The sequence below is a fragment of the Ruditapes philippinarum genome, unplaced genomic scaffold (assembly GCF_026571515.1).
Source record: "Ruditapes philippinarum isolate M1 unplaced genomic scaffold, ASM2657151v2 ctg7853_1_1_1_1, whole genome shotgun sequence".
NCBI classification, from domain to species: domain Eukaryota; kingdom Metazoa; phylum Mollusca; class Bivalvia; order Venerida; family Veneridae; genus Ruditapes; species Ruditapes philippinarum.
This window is the reverse complement of record NW_026856132.1, coordinates 92384-106076: the sequence shown is the minus strand read 5'-3', so window position 1 is coordinate 106076 and position 13693 is coordinate 92384. Positions and strand designations below refer to the sequence as shown.

At 33.3% G+C, this 13693-nt stretch overlaps 1 protein-coding gene across 1 annotated transcript; it reads right to left on the bottom strand.

Moving 5' to 3' along the window:
- Positions 1-1828: 1828 nt before the first annotated feature.
- LOC132745503 (uncharacterized) lies at positions 1829-5703 on the bottom strand. Its single transcript, XM_060734452.1, has 5 exons — positions 5353-5703; positions 5058-5121; positions 4104-4277; positions 3459-3626; positions 1829-3063 (listed from the first exon to the last, which is right to left on the bottom strand). Exons 1-5 carry the CDS (start codon positions 5677-5679, stop codon positions 2807-2809), a joined length of 990 nt encoding a protein of 329 aa, XP_060590435.1. The 5' UTR covers positions 5680-5703; the 3' UTR covers positions 1829-2806.
- Positions 5704-13693: the final 7990 nt, after the last annotated feature.

The following is a 13693-nucleotide window of genomic DNA, read 5'->3' as shown; positions in this document are numbered from 1 at the left end:
TATGTGATATATAAGGCGTGGTTTAATCCATCTTGTAGACTTGCTTACTTCAGCTATTACTTTAATCACCACAGCCATCTTAATTAAATCTAAACACATAGTCTGATTTTAATGACCTGTCAATAATGAATACATTATAGCACTCATTTTAATATTTGATCCCACTTCGGTTTTGCCTGTTTATTTTACGAGAATTAATACGGAGTATATAACAAACGTTTGGAAAACTCCCACTTATCTAATGTTTGTCCTTGTAACATCTGCAATAACACAGTCGGTTAAGTAATTAGCTAATGTATAAGAGGTCCGAGGTTCGATCCCTTCTTTTGATATTCTTTCCAGGCTTCTTCTTCTTTTATTTTTAAGTATATGATAATGAAAATGGTCAAGGGCTTGCAAAATTGTCTACACGGATATGAAACAAGAATTACCGAGAAACACTGAATTGTCACGTTTTATACTGTTTTATGCTGCACTGAATGACATTCAATGATTTAAATGCGAATTAATTTTGAATATTTATTCTTAAACAATGTTGTACACAAAAGTATAATGTTTCCAAAAAAGTGCAAAACATATTGAAAACAAAAGAACAACCATAACTTCAAAAATGTTGAAAATAGTTATGAATAAAAAGAAACTGGAAAAACGCTGTCTCGATCTTACAACATGTAGGAGATTTAGATATTATATGCCTATAGTTTTCCCTATTGAGCTATAGCGGTCAGTGAAACTTTTTCAAATGAACAAGGCGATTTTAATCACATCTTACTGAGTACACCTCACGGAATTTACCGAACATTTATCGAATATTAATATATTCTGTGCATTGACCGTATAATCAGTATGGAATTGACAGGTTAATAAAATCAAACAATACATAGTTAATTGCCTGAACACGACCCGGATACTTATTCTAAAATTGATATATGCCCATCTACGTGTAAATTGTGAATGTACAGGTTATGTCAAAATAACTTAACATTTTACCTCAATTGTTGAAACAACATTTTACTATGCAGAAATAGTAAATAATCAACCTAACTCAAGGAAATTTAATATATAATCGGTAGCGTTTCGTTTGTAACATTAAATTACTACAATGACGTCATTCCTTTGTTCTGACCGTACTGTATTTTTAATACAGTACAGATAGGTGTCCAATATTAATGTGTAAGTTCTATATTCAATATGTAACATAATTATTAATATTAGACAGCGTACCGTGTTGTGAAAGAAACTTGTATGACCACAGGGGTTTCTGGGAAATTATCATAAAAAAGAAATAAAATGAGCTAAAAAAAACGATAAAGTAAAATGTAACCTCTTATATCAGAAGGTAAAAAATAATTTAACACTAAATTGTCGGTATAAATCCTTTTTAAAAGTAATTAATTGTCTCAGTCAATAATTCAAAATAACCGAGATTTAACACAAATTCGAATTTGTTTTATTTTTAATTTTTGTTTTAAAAATTCCAAACGTAAATTGATGTATACTGTATGCGTGTAGGTCCACATAATTGATTATATTTCAAAACATGAAAATTTCATGCTACGAACATTTTGTTATTTAATAGGCTACCTAAATGTTTTTGCACGTAAGAAAAAGATAATTGCTAAAAACATTAGATAACATGATATTTGATAGTAAAAGTAGTAATTCAAGTAAGATATAAGCCTGAAACTGACCAATATGTAAAATATTGAATTCCCTTCGGCGCTACGCGCCTCATGAAATTCATTATTTTACATATTGAACAGTTCTCGACTGATATCTTACAGAAAAAGTGTAGGGCAGTCATTCTTATAAGTTAGGTAGTTTAAATTATAGTTAATACTAGTCATTTTCATACTTAATTATAGGTCAGTCAACTTGTGAATTATGAATCTTTTTGTATGAATTGCTAATTAAACTTAATTTGGCAGCGAAGAAAAAAGAACATAAAAAACATAATGTCACTTAAAAGTATGGGCTTCAGAAAATGAAATTTGATAATAACGATATCGGCACACATTATTTTTTTTACTTATTTTATCTTATTCCATATCCTACTACCTCTATCATAAAAACATGTCTAAAATTTTGTATTTTAAAGATCAAATCAATAATCTAAATTGTAAATTCAAGTAGCTCACTCTATGGACAATGTCCAATATCAATGATAATGATCTACAGGACAAGAACAATTGAATACTTTTTTCTGTGATCAAATATTTATTGTTTGACTTGCAAATTACGCTCAGATTTTAATAGCCGCTTTTTAAATGTCATTGAATTCATCACAAAAAAATCATCGTACGTATACATTATTTATTTAGCACACAAAGTGATTTAGATTTTTTAAATATTTATACAATTAAAATAATGAATTTAACGTTTTATGGAGATGTACGGGACCGTATAATTAAGATGTACGGGACCGTACTATCTTCTAATCCATATATGACTTTAATACGGATTTCCATAACATGTTTTTCGTAAAAAAATACAGATTATGTATAGAAACATATTTTGTACCTCAGTATAAACAATATTATTGTGAAAATGTTACACTATAAGATTTGGAAAGCACTTTACTTAACAGCCTTAGCTATTTTCGGGTGCAATCTTACTTAAATAAATTGTAATGTCATTAGAAAAAATGTATCTAGAAAATATAAGTGCAAATTGTAGTGACAAAAATAAACAAAACCTATATGTCATTGGAATCATTGGACCCTCGAAGGAAAAGATCATGATGCACACCTTTGTTCGCAGAATGTTTGCAATTAAAAGTCACAATTTGCATTTGTCAGGTTCACTTTCATTTACATTTTTTTATACCACAATACTCCCAATAACCAGCATTTTGATTTGTTGTGATGCACCATGGCTCAAAATACCGACTGTCTGGGTTTCTACAAAAGTTCCCAGCCTCCGACAAGGTCGATTCGGGGAAGTATTGAAGGTCAGTGTAGTTATATTCCATTGCCTCAGGCGAATCCCATCGGTAACACGGCATTCCTGTGACTGTTGTATTCCGTTTCCCAGTATACTCCTTAGGTATAGTCAAGTAACAATCTGAAAATTAACTGAAATATTTCAAAGAAGACTAACTCAGTTTTGTCATCAAAGCAATCTTAATACAGTTTGACTCTCGGTAACTCGAACTTCAAGGGAATGTTCATTATACTTCGAGATAAACGGAATCTGAGTAACGTGGATCTGCTGCCATTACGTTAACATTCATATGTGAATTTCAAATGAAAGTCGTAAATATATCGGAAATTAATGCATTTTAATCAAGATGATCTTGTTAGTTTAAATAAATAGTATACATCTATTCTTGAAAAGAAACCTTTCAAAAATGTATCCATGAATGTCACATTAAATGTGTTAAAACGATATTGTTTATAAAGTAGAAATATTGATCTTCAAAATGATACAAACGAAAAATACTACATTTGTTTCGATACCTTCACATATCGTTGATTCCCATTTTCCAGATTTCTGACAGGTTATTGTATTTTTTCTGGTTTGATACCAGGCTTCACATGTTACCGTAGCCGTATCCATGTAAAATGTCCCGTTTGTTGCATCTAAGACTACATTTGCGTTCTGTATGGAAGGTTCCCCACATGACACTAAATATTCACAAATGCAATACATACATGTTAATAAATCACCTTTGTGTTATGCTTAGAATTAAGATCTACTTTAAGAATAACTATCAGAAAAATTGTTACAATGACGTTTATACATGTAGTATTATACAAAACACTTCGAGAAAAATAAAATCAAAATTTGATGATAATAATAATAATAATAATGATAATTATAATAATAAAAATGATGGTAATGATAATGAAAATAATAATTATAATAATAATAATAATATTGATAATAATATTTTTAATAAAAATAAAAATAGATAAATTAATAAATAAAACAATCTACTTGGAAAGATTTAGTCTTGAAAAACCATCAAGTGTTAGCATTCTTTACCGTGTACCTTCTTATGCAATGTTAAGTCTTCAACACAATTAGGTATCCTGAAGGACCAGGCACGAATAAGACAAAAAATAAAACATAACTGATCAATTTTGATTCATTGCACTTACCTAATTCGCACCCAGAAGCGTTCCATCTACCGTTATCCATGCATATGGCTGTTTCTTTAACACCCCCTCCTATTATCATGTAACCATCATTACACAAATATCTAACAGTGAAACCAATTGAAAACATATTGCCGTAATGTGTACTATTACTAGGCAGAAGATCCGGTGGACATTCTTGAAAAAACAAAACAAAAAAAAACCTTTCATGCACATGATTTTTACAAAACAAAATTTCAAACAAAATAACGTGCCAAGTGCGTACCTTTTATAAACAACCTTCTTTTGGTCATCGGTGGTTAGATTAAAGAAACCGAATAATCGACGTTGACAGTAGGAAAGTAAAAATCTGAAAAACTTGCTGTTTTCACAGAAAATGATTTATGCTTTGGAGATCTTTTGTGCCATCTGTGTAGCGTACAAAAATAGCACCATACTTTCACAGGGCAACGGATGTTGAGAGAGCTAGAACCAAACTAATTGTTGGAAAGCTGGTCGTGGTCCATTTGTCTCACGAAAGAAAGAGGAAACACGTATTACGGCACACAAGAACAAACAAAAACAACTATCGGTAAATGTTTCCGGACCAGACTTTGATCAACTAGAAGCAGTTATTATTTTAGTTATTTGTAGGCAGTTTTGCCAAAACCGTTATGTATTATTACTATATAATCATAAAGCTCGGTAACGTTTCATTAAATAAATACATCATTTTAACGTGCAATTCATTTAATTCAAACCCATTCAAAACATAAAAAGCATTAACTTAATTCAGGAGAACTTCTAATATTTAGCAAATATATGGATAAAAATCAACTGATACTATGTTTAAATCCTAAAACGACTTTTTGTTATGTAAATTTTTTTAATTATTATGCAACACGTTTTTCTTTAATGTATTTCTGGAAACATAGATGAAATATGTGATTATATCATACATTCCAAGAAATATCTTACCTTTAGTTCGGCAAGTAGCACTTACGGAGTCACAAACGTCACCGAGAACACAGTGAGTACAGGGCTTGTGTGATAACAAAAAAACAACAACAACAGAAATCAATCGTAAAATTCAAAACAAAATTTCCATCATATTTCGCAAAAAAAAACCCACAATTTTTGCATGAAGGATAAACCAAAAATGAGACTGTAATCTAAGCTTTAGAAAGTATAAATAATCATTATAATTTCCTAAAAATCATAATTAGTTTAAGAAAATCAATGCCATATTTTTTGAATAATATTTTCAATTTACTTTATCTATATGAATATCTTTTGCAAAGATATGTAAGCAATTCCAATCGTTCAAATCACCATCTACACTGTCTGCAAATAGCTCACATCCGCTAACTTTCCTCCAAAAATTAAGTGCTCCACAGTGTTTTCTCAGTCCACATTCCTGTAAGCACTGGACAAATGATATCCCAATAATGATTGTGAACCTCTCTGCTGAAGGCTGACACTTACTTTCATATTCAATTGCATACTCTATTGCTACTCCACTTTGACTGATGATTTTCAAACAAGCCGCAGGTTCTATTGTGAACATGAGTAAATAGTACATTATAACTATCACTTCCATTTTCTTCACATGCTTATGTTTGAATGAATTGTCCACGAGTGACATCAAAACAGATTTCGCCTGAATAATTTGCCTAGTTAAACGGATGAACGATAGCGAAATAAAGTTTTTTTGTTTGCATCAAATGAATTATGTATCATGCATGTCAACCTTTACATAGTTTCACAAGAGAGTTCAAAACAAAACATTCAGTTATCTTTAGGAAGAATTTCCAATAGGTTACAGTTTATGATATAGAGGATATTGAATGAGTTTAAGCTCAATACTGAATTTATTGAACTAGTTAAATTGTATTATGCGAGTCTTTGGCGAGCAAAATATTATTTTATTCAACGTCTTAAATTAATTCAGTAATGAACCTTGACCAATGTAATATTCTATTTCTCACATACCCATATTAAAGACTGCTTAATGTGCATAAATAAATCATTGTTGACTGACGCGCCTATAGTGTGACACTAACTTTTAACGCGTCTTTACGCTATGTTTGTATAACGCAAATGACGTCAATACCATTTTTACGTAGTCGCTTATATTAAGTCACGGCTATGTGTTAAATGGTTTTATGTGTTAACTAAGCCACACAGTTGGCACGACTTCGATATCGTATCAATGATAAAAGTCGATAAAGTTTCAAAGAAGAATCTAAATTCCGCTATGGAAAATGTATATAATTGTGTAATTTGGCTGTCTGTTCCTAAAAGGAGTGTACAACAAAAATGTAAATTAAATATATTCCACACTCGGCTTGACTGAGTCTATTCGTAGACGGCAGAGGTAATTGAAAGCTACCGTCCACACTCCTTAGCAAAATAATAATAAAAATAAAATAAAATAAATAAATAAATAATAAATTAATAAATAAGTAAATAAATAGAATTCAAAATTTAAGCATGAATATTTTGATACTTTAACTTCGTGAAACATCTGCGGTTTGTGTGTATACGGCGGTAATAATGGAACCATGATTGCATATTTAAGAAACTTAGCATCAAAAAGGTCCTTGGTGTAAATGGATATACCTAGTAATGTCCATTTAATTAAGTTAAGTATGAGGAGCTGGTCATTAAAGCCATACGTTTTAGTAAATTAATCTTACAAATAGTTATTCTTCTTTGATGCCTTATTATATATTTTTGTCTGGGCTATTATCAATAATTGACTGGATTTCAGCCTAGAAAGTTTCACTACTAATAGGAGATGTGTAGATTTACATTGTGTTCCAGTTAAATTATTGTTTACAGTTTTTCCGCCGTTTGATCGTTTTTTGAAAGGCCTCCTTTTGTCCGGAACAAACTTCCACTCTATCCATGGAGTTCACAATAATAGATTATATTGAAAGAATTATCGATAGCTTTGTCCAATTTAGTATGCCCTGTAATAAGTTTTAACTATACTAAAACAATTGTGTTGTAAGTAAAAGAATGGAAACTTATAACGTTCAAAGAACTTTATATGATTCCGAATAAGCTTGCATATATTTGCCGCATTGCCGTCCCGAAAAATACCCTTACCTTTCCAAAGTTAGCTTCCAGTTATCAAAACTTTGCTTGGAGATTATCTGTTAAGCAGCATGTTTAGGTACAATGGCCAACTAAAGTAAACATATTATTTTATGTCAACCAATTACAAATTAAAACACAAATTCGTTTGGTGTCTACATATTTTACATTTTGATTGGTCATAACTAGTAGATGACCACTATTGATTTTTGGGTCACAGGGTCAAAAGTCAAGGTCACTGGGTATTTCAATGGTAGTATGATTTCAGCTCATTATCTTGAAATATAATTATCACAAAGTCTTCATATTTCACATAGTGATTGGTCATAACCAACAGATGATCCGTATTGCTTTTGGGGGTCACTAGATCAAAGGTCAAGGTCACATGGGCCTTAAATGTCAGAATGGTTTCCACATATTATCATATATTGACCATACAATGTTAACCAATTACGAATTTAATAAACAAAACACGAAAGTGTATTTGTCTTTTATTTATTATTTCCTCCCTTCGAAGAAGAGGGGGTATATTGTTTTGCTAATGTCGGTCCGTCGGTCTGTTTGTCGGTAGACCACATGGCTTCCGTTGATTATTTTAAAAACTGTCTATCACAAAGTATTCATAATTATTTCACATACTGATTGGTCATGTCTAGTTAGTGACTCCAATTGATTTGGGGTCACTAGGTCAAATGTCAAGGTCACAGGGTTTTTGAATATAGTATGGTTTCCGCTCATTATATTGAAAGCTATCTATCACAAAGTCTTCATATTTCTAATATTGATTGGTCATAACTATTAGAAAACCTAGATAATTCCTATTGATTTTGGGTCACTAGTTCAAAGGTCTAGGTCATAGGAGCCTTAAATGTCTCATTATCTTGAAAACCATTTATCACAAAGTCTTCATTATTTTTATTTTTCTTCCATAATTGAACACTTCCATGTACCCATTTAACGCAAGTGTCTATAACAAAATTACCAATTATGTGAGTTAAAGGCTAGAAAGGGGGCATATGTGTCGTTCGAAATATCTCGTTTTAATAAGTATGCCTGTTATCGTTTTCCTTTATTCTTAATGCAAAGTGATTGAAATCAGTATACCAAACGAAATGAATATTCAAGTATAGTTTTTAATCCCTGTTTAGCACTGTACATTGCGGGTCAGTCATGAAATATTATTTCTATCTTCTAAACCTTCTTGAAGTTTGGTATCAGCAAATGGTTTAAATTATGTTTTGTTCTATAAATGTTTGTTTCAAGTAAGAAGCAAGTGCCGTTAACAAAATGCAACCCCAAACTACATTTGCTTCCTATGAAAAAAAAAAAACAAAAAAAACACACACACACACACACACACAATAACGCAGCCAGCATCAAACCTAAACTTTTTCAATCTTGTTCAAAAATGGGATTCGCGCAACATCGTAAATGGGATAAAGCCGTTCCTTTATAATTGTTTTGAGTTATATCTATATTCATTGTTTTTTGCTGTGGCTGTTTTTGTCGGGGGGGGGGGGGCGTCGGATGCGTCACCCACATAACACTTATTTCACGATAACGAAATAATATAAACATAATATAACAATTTGCGGGAAAAGGGAACATATTTACTTCTAATTAGACATGTTTAACTAAATGAATGAATGTCACTATCATAGCATATGTAAAAATCTGGAAACAAAGTGATCTTTCGAAAGCAAAAATCACAACAAAATTCCATGAAAATTGTTGACTCGGTTTGATTGAGTCTGTACATGAGGGATAATGAATAAGTGCAACATTCTCACCCCCTTCCTAGCACCGGTTAGAGCGGTACTCAATTCTCAGCACTTAATAGTGCTGACATCAATAATCCCGAAGGACCATAAAATTATAACAACACTGAAGTGGAGAACGCAGCAACATTTTACAACTGCCACACGGCACTTGACACCTGCTGTTGTGAAGTATGAAAATCTGGAAACAAAGTGATCCCTCGGAAGCATTAATCACAACAAAATTACATACAATTTGGAGACTCGGTATGATTGAGTATGTACATGTGGGATAATGAATAGTTGCAACATCCCTCACGCCACTATAAAAATGGCTTGACATGATGTATTTAATCAGTTTTTAATAAGTCAAGTGACAAAACGTGCTTTCTGCTGATAAGATATTAAACTAAGCTGACGTTAACACTTGACTTGTATAATCAATGTGAGCGGACGATTCTCTCTTCATTTGTAAACAATTATATAATAATATGACATACACATGTTGATAAAAAATTCTATTGAGCATTTTGTTCATCATCAGTCATCTATAATGGTTTTAATCAAAATAAATGCTGTTCAGGGCCAGATGAAATAACATTCACGGTGAAAGCTTCATGGAATACAGAAATGCTCAAACAACCCACGGTGATAGGGCCTTTAAGATGGTGGTTATCGCAATAAAAACCGATGTGATAGGCTCGGGGAGTACAGTAAAGCTCACATAACCAAATGTAAATTACATTTTAAAGGGTTCTTATCGCAATAAACCCCACGGCGATAGCCTCATGGAATACAGTGAGGCTAAGATACCCATGGTGATAGGTCTTTTATAAGTTTCTTATGTATGTAAAACCAACGGTTATAGAGTCAGGGAATATACTCATAAATCACACTGTGATTGGCCTTTTAGATAGTTTTCATGCGACTAAAGCCTAGGGTGATAACACAAAGAATACAGAAATGCTTACACAAACCACGGTGTTAAGTTTTTTAGAGGGTTTTCATCGCAAAAAGAATCACATCTATCTCCCTAAGGAATAAAGTTAGGCTCACACAACATCCAGTGATAGGCCTTTTGATGGTTCTAATCGCAGTAGAACCCACAGTGAAAGCCATAGCTCGCACAAATTCGATGAAAGGGCTTATAGAGAGTTCTTATTGCAATAAAACCCATGGTGATAGCCTCAAGAAATTCAGTAAAGCTCCCAGAACCAACTGTGATGGTCATTTTGGAGGGTTCATACCGCAATAAACACCAAAGTTGTAGCCTAAGGGAGTGCAGTAATGCTCACACAACACATGGTGATTGTCCCTTTAGATGGTTGTAATTGCAATAAAACCCACGGTGATAGCCCGAAGGAATACAGTAAAGCTCTCACAACCCACTGTCTTAAGCTTTTTAGAAGGATCTTATCGCATTGAAACCCAAGGTGATAGCTTCCATTGATATAGTAAATCTCACACAACCGACAGTGATAAGCCTTTAAAAGGGTTCTTATCGAAGTAAAACCAACGTTGATAGAGTCAGTTAATACAGTAAAGCTCATGGAACCCACGGTGATATGCCTTTGAGAGGGCTTTTAGTGCGATAAAACCCACGGTGATTGTCTCAGTAAATACATTAAAGCTCACACAACCTACGGTAAAAAGTTTTAAGAGGGTTCTTATCGCAATAAAACCCACCAAAAGGCGTGTCACCGTCGGTTAAGAGAGCTTTAATGTATTCCCCGAGGCTATCAAATTGGGCTTATTTTTTATTGGCGATAGGAACTCTCAAAAAGGCCCATCACTTTAGGTTGTGTTAGCTGTCCTATATTCATCGTGGGTTTTATTGCGATAAAAACTCTCTCAAAACCTGTCATCGTCAGTAGTGTAAGCTATTTTTCTGAGGTTAACACCGTGAGTTTTATTGCAATTTGAACCCTGCAAAAGGCAAATCACCGTGACTTGTGTGATCTTTTCCTGAGGCCATTTCCTTGGGTTTTATTTCGATAAGATGAGGGTTTTAAATATGTATTAGAAAACACTTTTGAATGCTTAATCCCCCCTTACTAGTAGCTCTAATTGACCAATGCCGTCCATAAAATCTAACTGACCCTGCACCATTTCATTTTGTTGGTTTGAGGTTCTTAATTGATTATGTTTATCTTTATTTTAGTAAGTAAGCTTCCAGTTTTCACCTTACCTCTATCTCATCTTTTATCATTTTCATTTCCGTCTTTATTAAAATGTTTTACGTTTCGGCTTTTTTGGGTGACCATGATTGTTTTTTTATTTTCAAAAACTTATTCATTTGTCCCGTCCCTACTGCATGTTTTGTGTTTACTTTGTTTTCCATTTCCAATTCGGTACCCAGTTATATTATGTGGCGGGTATTGCTGAAGAATGTGTTCTTTGTAATTATTTTGTTGATTCTGTTGCATGACAAATCCAATTCGGGAAAACCATTTTTGATGGTATTCATAACTAATCATTCTTATATTTTATGATACATGTATATCCGAGACCCAGTTATAGTTTATCAATCTGCCAGCAAGGCAATGGAAGGCGAAGAAAATGATCAGTGATGCTGACCATGAAATATGATAAACAAGATCAACAAGGAAAGGCGGCGTTCAATGAACGCAACCCCCATACGACCCAGCAACAAGAACCAGTGGCAAGGAGCCCAGGCGGACCCCAGACAAAAACAGGACAGGGCATAAGACAAGCACGGACAGGTAAATCACTAAATGATAAATAATTTTTAACTAATTAGGAATTCAAAGAAAACAAATTGATGATCGAATAATAGGCCCACAAATTCAAAGGGCACAGGGGAAGGAGACCGGGGGAAGGGGGATAAATAAAATTAATAATACTAGGGGCAAAGGGGAAGATACTTACCGTTGACGAAAACACAACAATGGACACAAAAGTGTCACCAAAACAGTATGAAACAACATATACATACATCTGATGAACACAGAGGGGCAGCAGCATAAATACTGCTGGGGAGTTTAAACCGGTTAATGGTGCACCAAACCTCACTCTTAGCCCCACCATGTTCTTATTAACGAGACAGTGTAAATAAATGAATCCCCGCCAAGTGAAATTTTAACAGTTGTCATGGTTACAAAAGGTGAAATAAGTAAAAAAATCTGGAAACTAAGTGATCCTTCGGAAGCATTAATCACAACAAAATTACAAGAGAACTGCAGACTCGGTTTGATTGAGTCTGTACATGAGGGATAAAGAATACGTGAAACATCCCTCACGCCCCCTAGCACCGGCTTGAGCGGTACTCAATTCTCAACACTTAATAGTGCTGGTATCAATGATCCCGAAGGACCAGAAAAACATGGAAATGCTCATGTAGAAACATACAAAAGAAAACCCAATGACCATCACAAAAGTACTCAATGTCTTAAAGGAAGACAGAGCAACAAAAAGCTTACCTATAAGGGCCCGACGAAGCAAGACAGAAGACGAACATTAAGGCAATTCAGTCCCAAAGGGCTTTAAGAACCGTCCATCATAGAGACTCACACATTTAACACATTTAAAACTTTATTTCTTTTTCATAGTCTATTTACTCATGACATTTGTCACACTACAAGTGTCGTATAACAATAGAAGGAAGCTGGTAAAATAAGATTTAGCTACCTTTAAAGAGATAACCGCTGTCTCTTTGGTGTTTCATTTACAAATTCGGCGTTATGTCGTAAAAATGGTCTCAGTTATGTTTTACTGCTAAATTAAGTGTAATATGATACGAGTATATTGGAAATTGTTACAGGTACCGAATATAAAATATCATAAAGTTATTTTTACGTTATTCCATTTAAACATATAAACGAATCTAAAAAACGCCACCAATACGGTAGTCAGGTCGTCATTTTCATGAATGATCTAATAAAAATTTTCATGGAAATATTTTTATGAGGTTTAAAGTATCATGTCTCAACAAACGTATGCGCTAACTCATTTCTTCCAATATGGTGTACAATGAAAATATTGGTCCTATTACTTATCGCGGTGCTCGTTTTAGCCACAAAATTGCACAATTCTGCGTTACTTTATCACAATGCCTGCGTTATTTGCATATTCTTGCGTTATCGGATATACACGGTTAATCAGGAAATGCATTTAATCAAACCTCGTGTGTTACAAACTTAAAGCAACACCAGGTGTCAAAACCACCTCACTTGTTGGAGCAAGAAGATGCATAGACTCCAGTCAATTGAACCCATTTAGTTACCTGTATTTATAATGTTATTAAAGTCCAATGACCAAAGGAATGCAGTTCTGGATATAAAAGCTTAATGTATTATACTGTTAAGTAAAGAGATAATTAATAGCAATCATCGAAAGTGTTTTTTAAAAGTCTTATCGCCTGGTAATATACAGTATACAATAAATATTCATCGAGAGTGTTTGTAAATCTTCGTTTATTACCAAAGTAATGTTAACATATTTCATCGGGATTGTTGCAAGTATCCCATCTATGGTCTTCATCGGTTGTTTAACACCATAAATAACTAAAGCCAGCAGACCGGCAATAGTTTTCAGCTTGTTGGTCGGATCCATCTGGGAAATATTCCGGAGAGTGGTAATCATGTTGATGTGGGGAGTTCAATTCCCATCTTTGACAATGATACCCAAGTTTAGTAATACTAAGAGTTCCCGTGTAATTAGACAATGGTACACAATCTGAAGCATTAAATATAATTGTTTTAATAAATTAAAACTTTATGATATATCTATAAAGGC

Bases quoted from the DNA above. Each gene is read 5' to 3' on its own strand.
- LOC132745503 (XM_060734452.1), bottom strand. From the start codon at position 5,679: ATGGAAGTGATAGTTATAATGTACTATTTACTCATGTTCACAATAGAA. The intron at 4,278-5,057 runs GTAAGATATTTC...TGTTTTTTCAAG, and splicing joins TGCTACTTGCCGAACTAAAG to AATGTCCACCGGATCTTCTG. The intron at 3,627-4,103 runs GTAAGTGCAATG...GTGAATATTTAG, and splicing joins CGCTTCTGGGTGCGAATTAG to TGTCATGTGGGGAACCTTCC.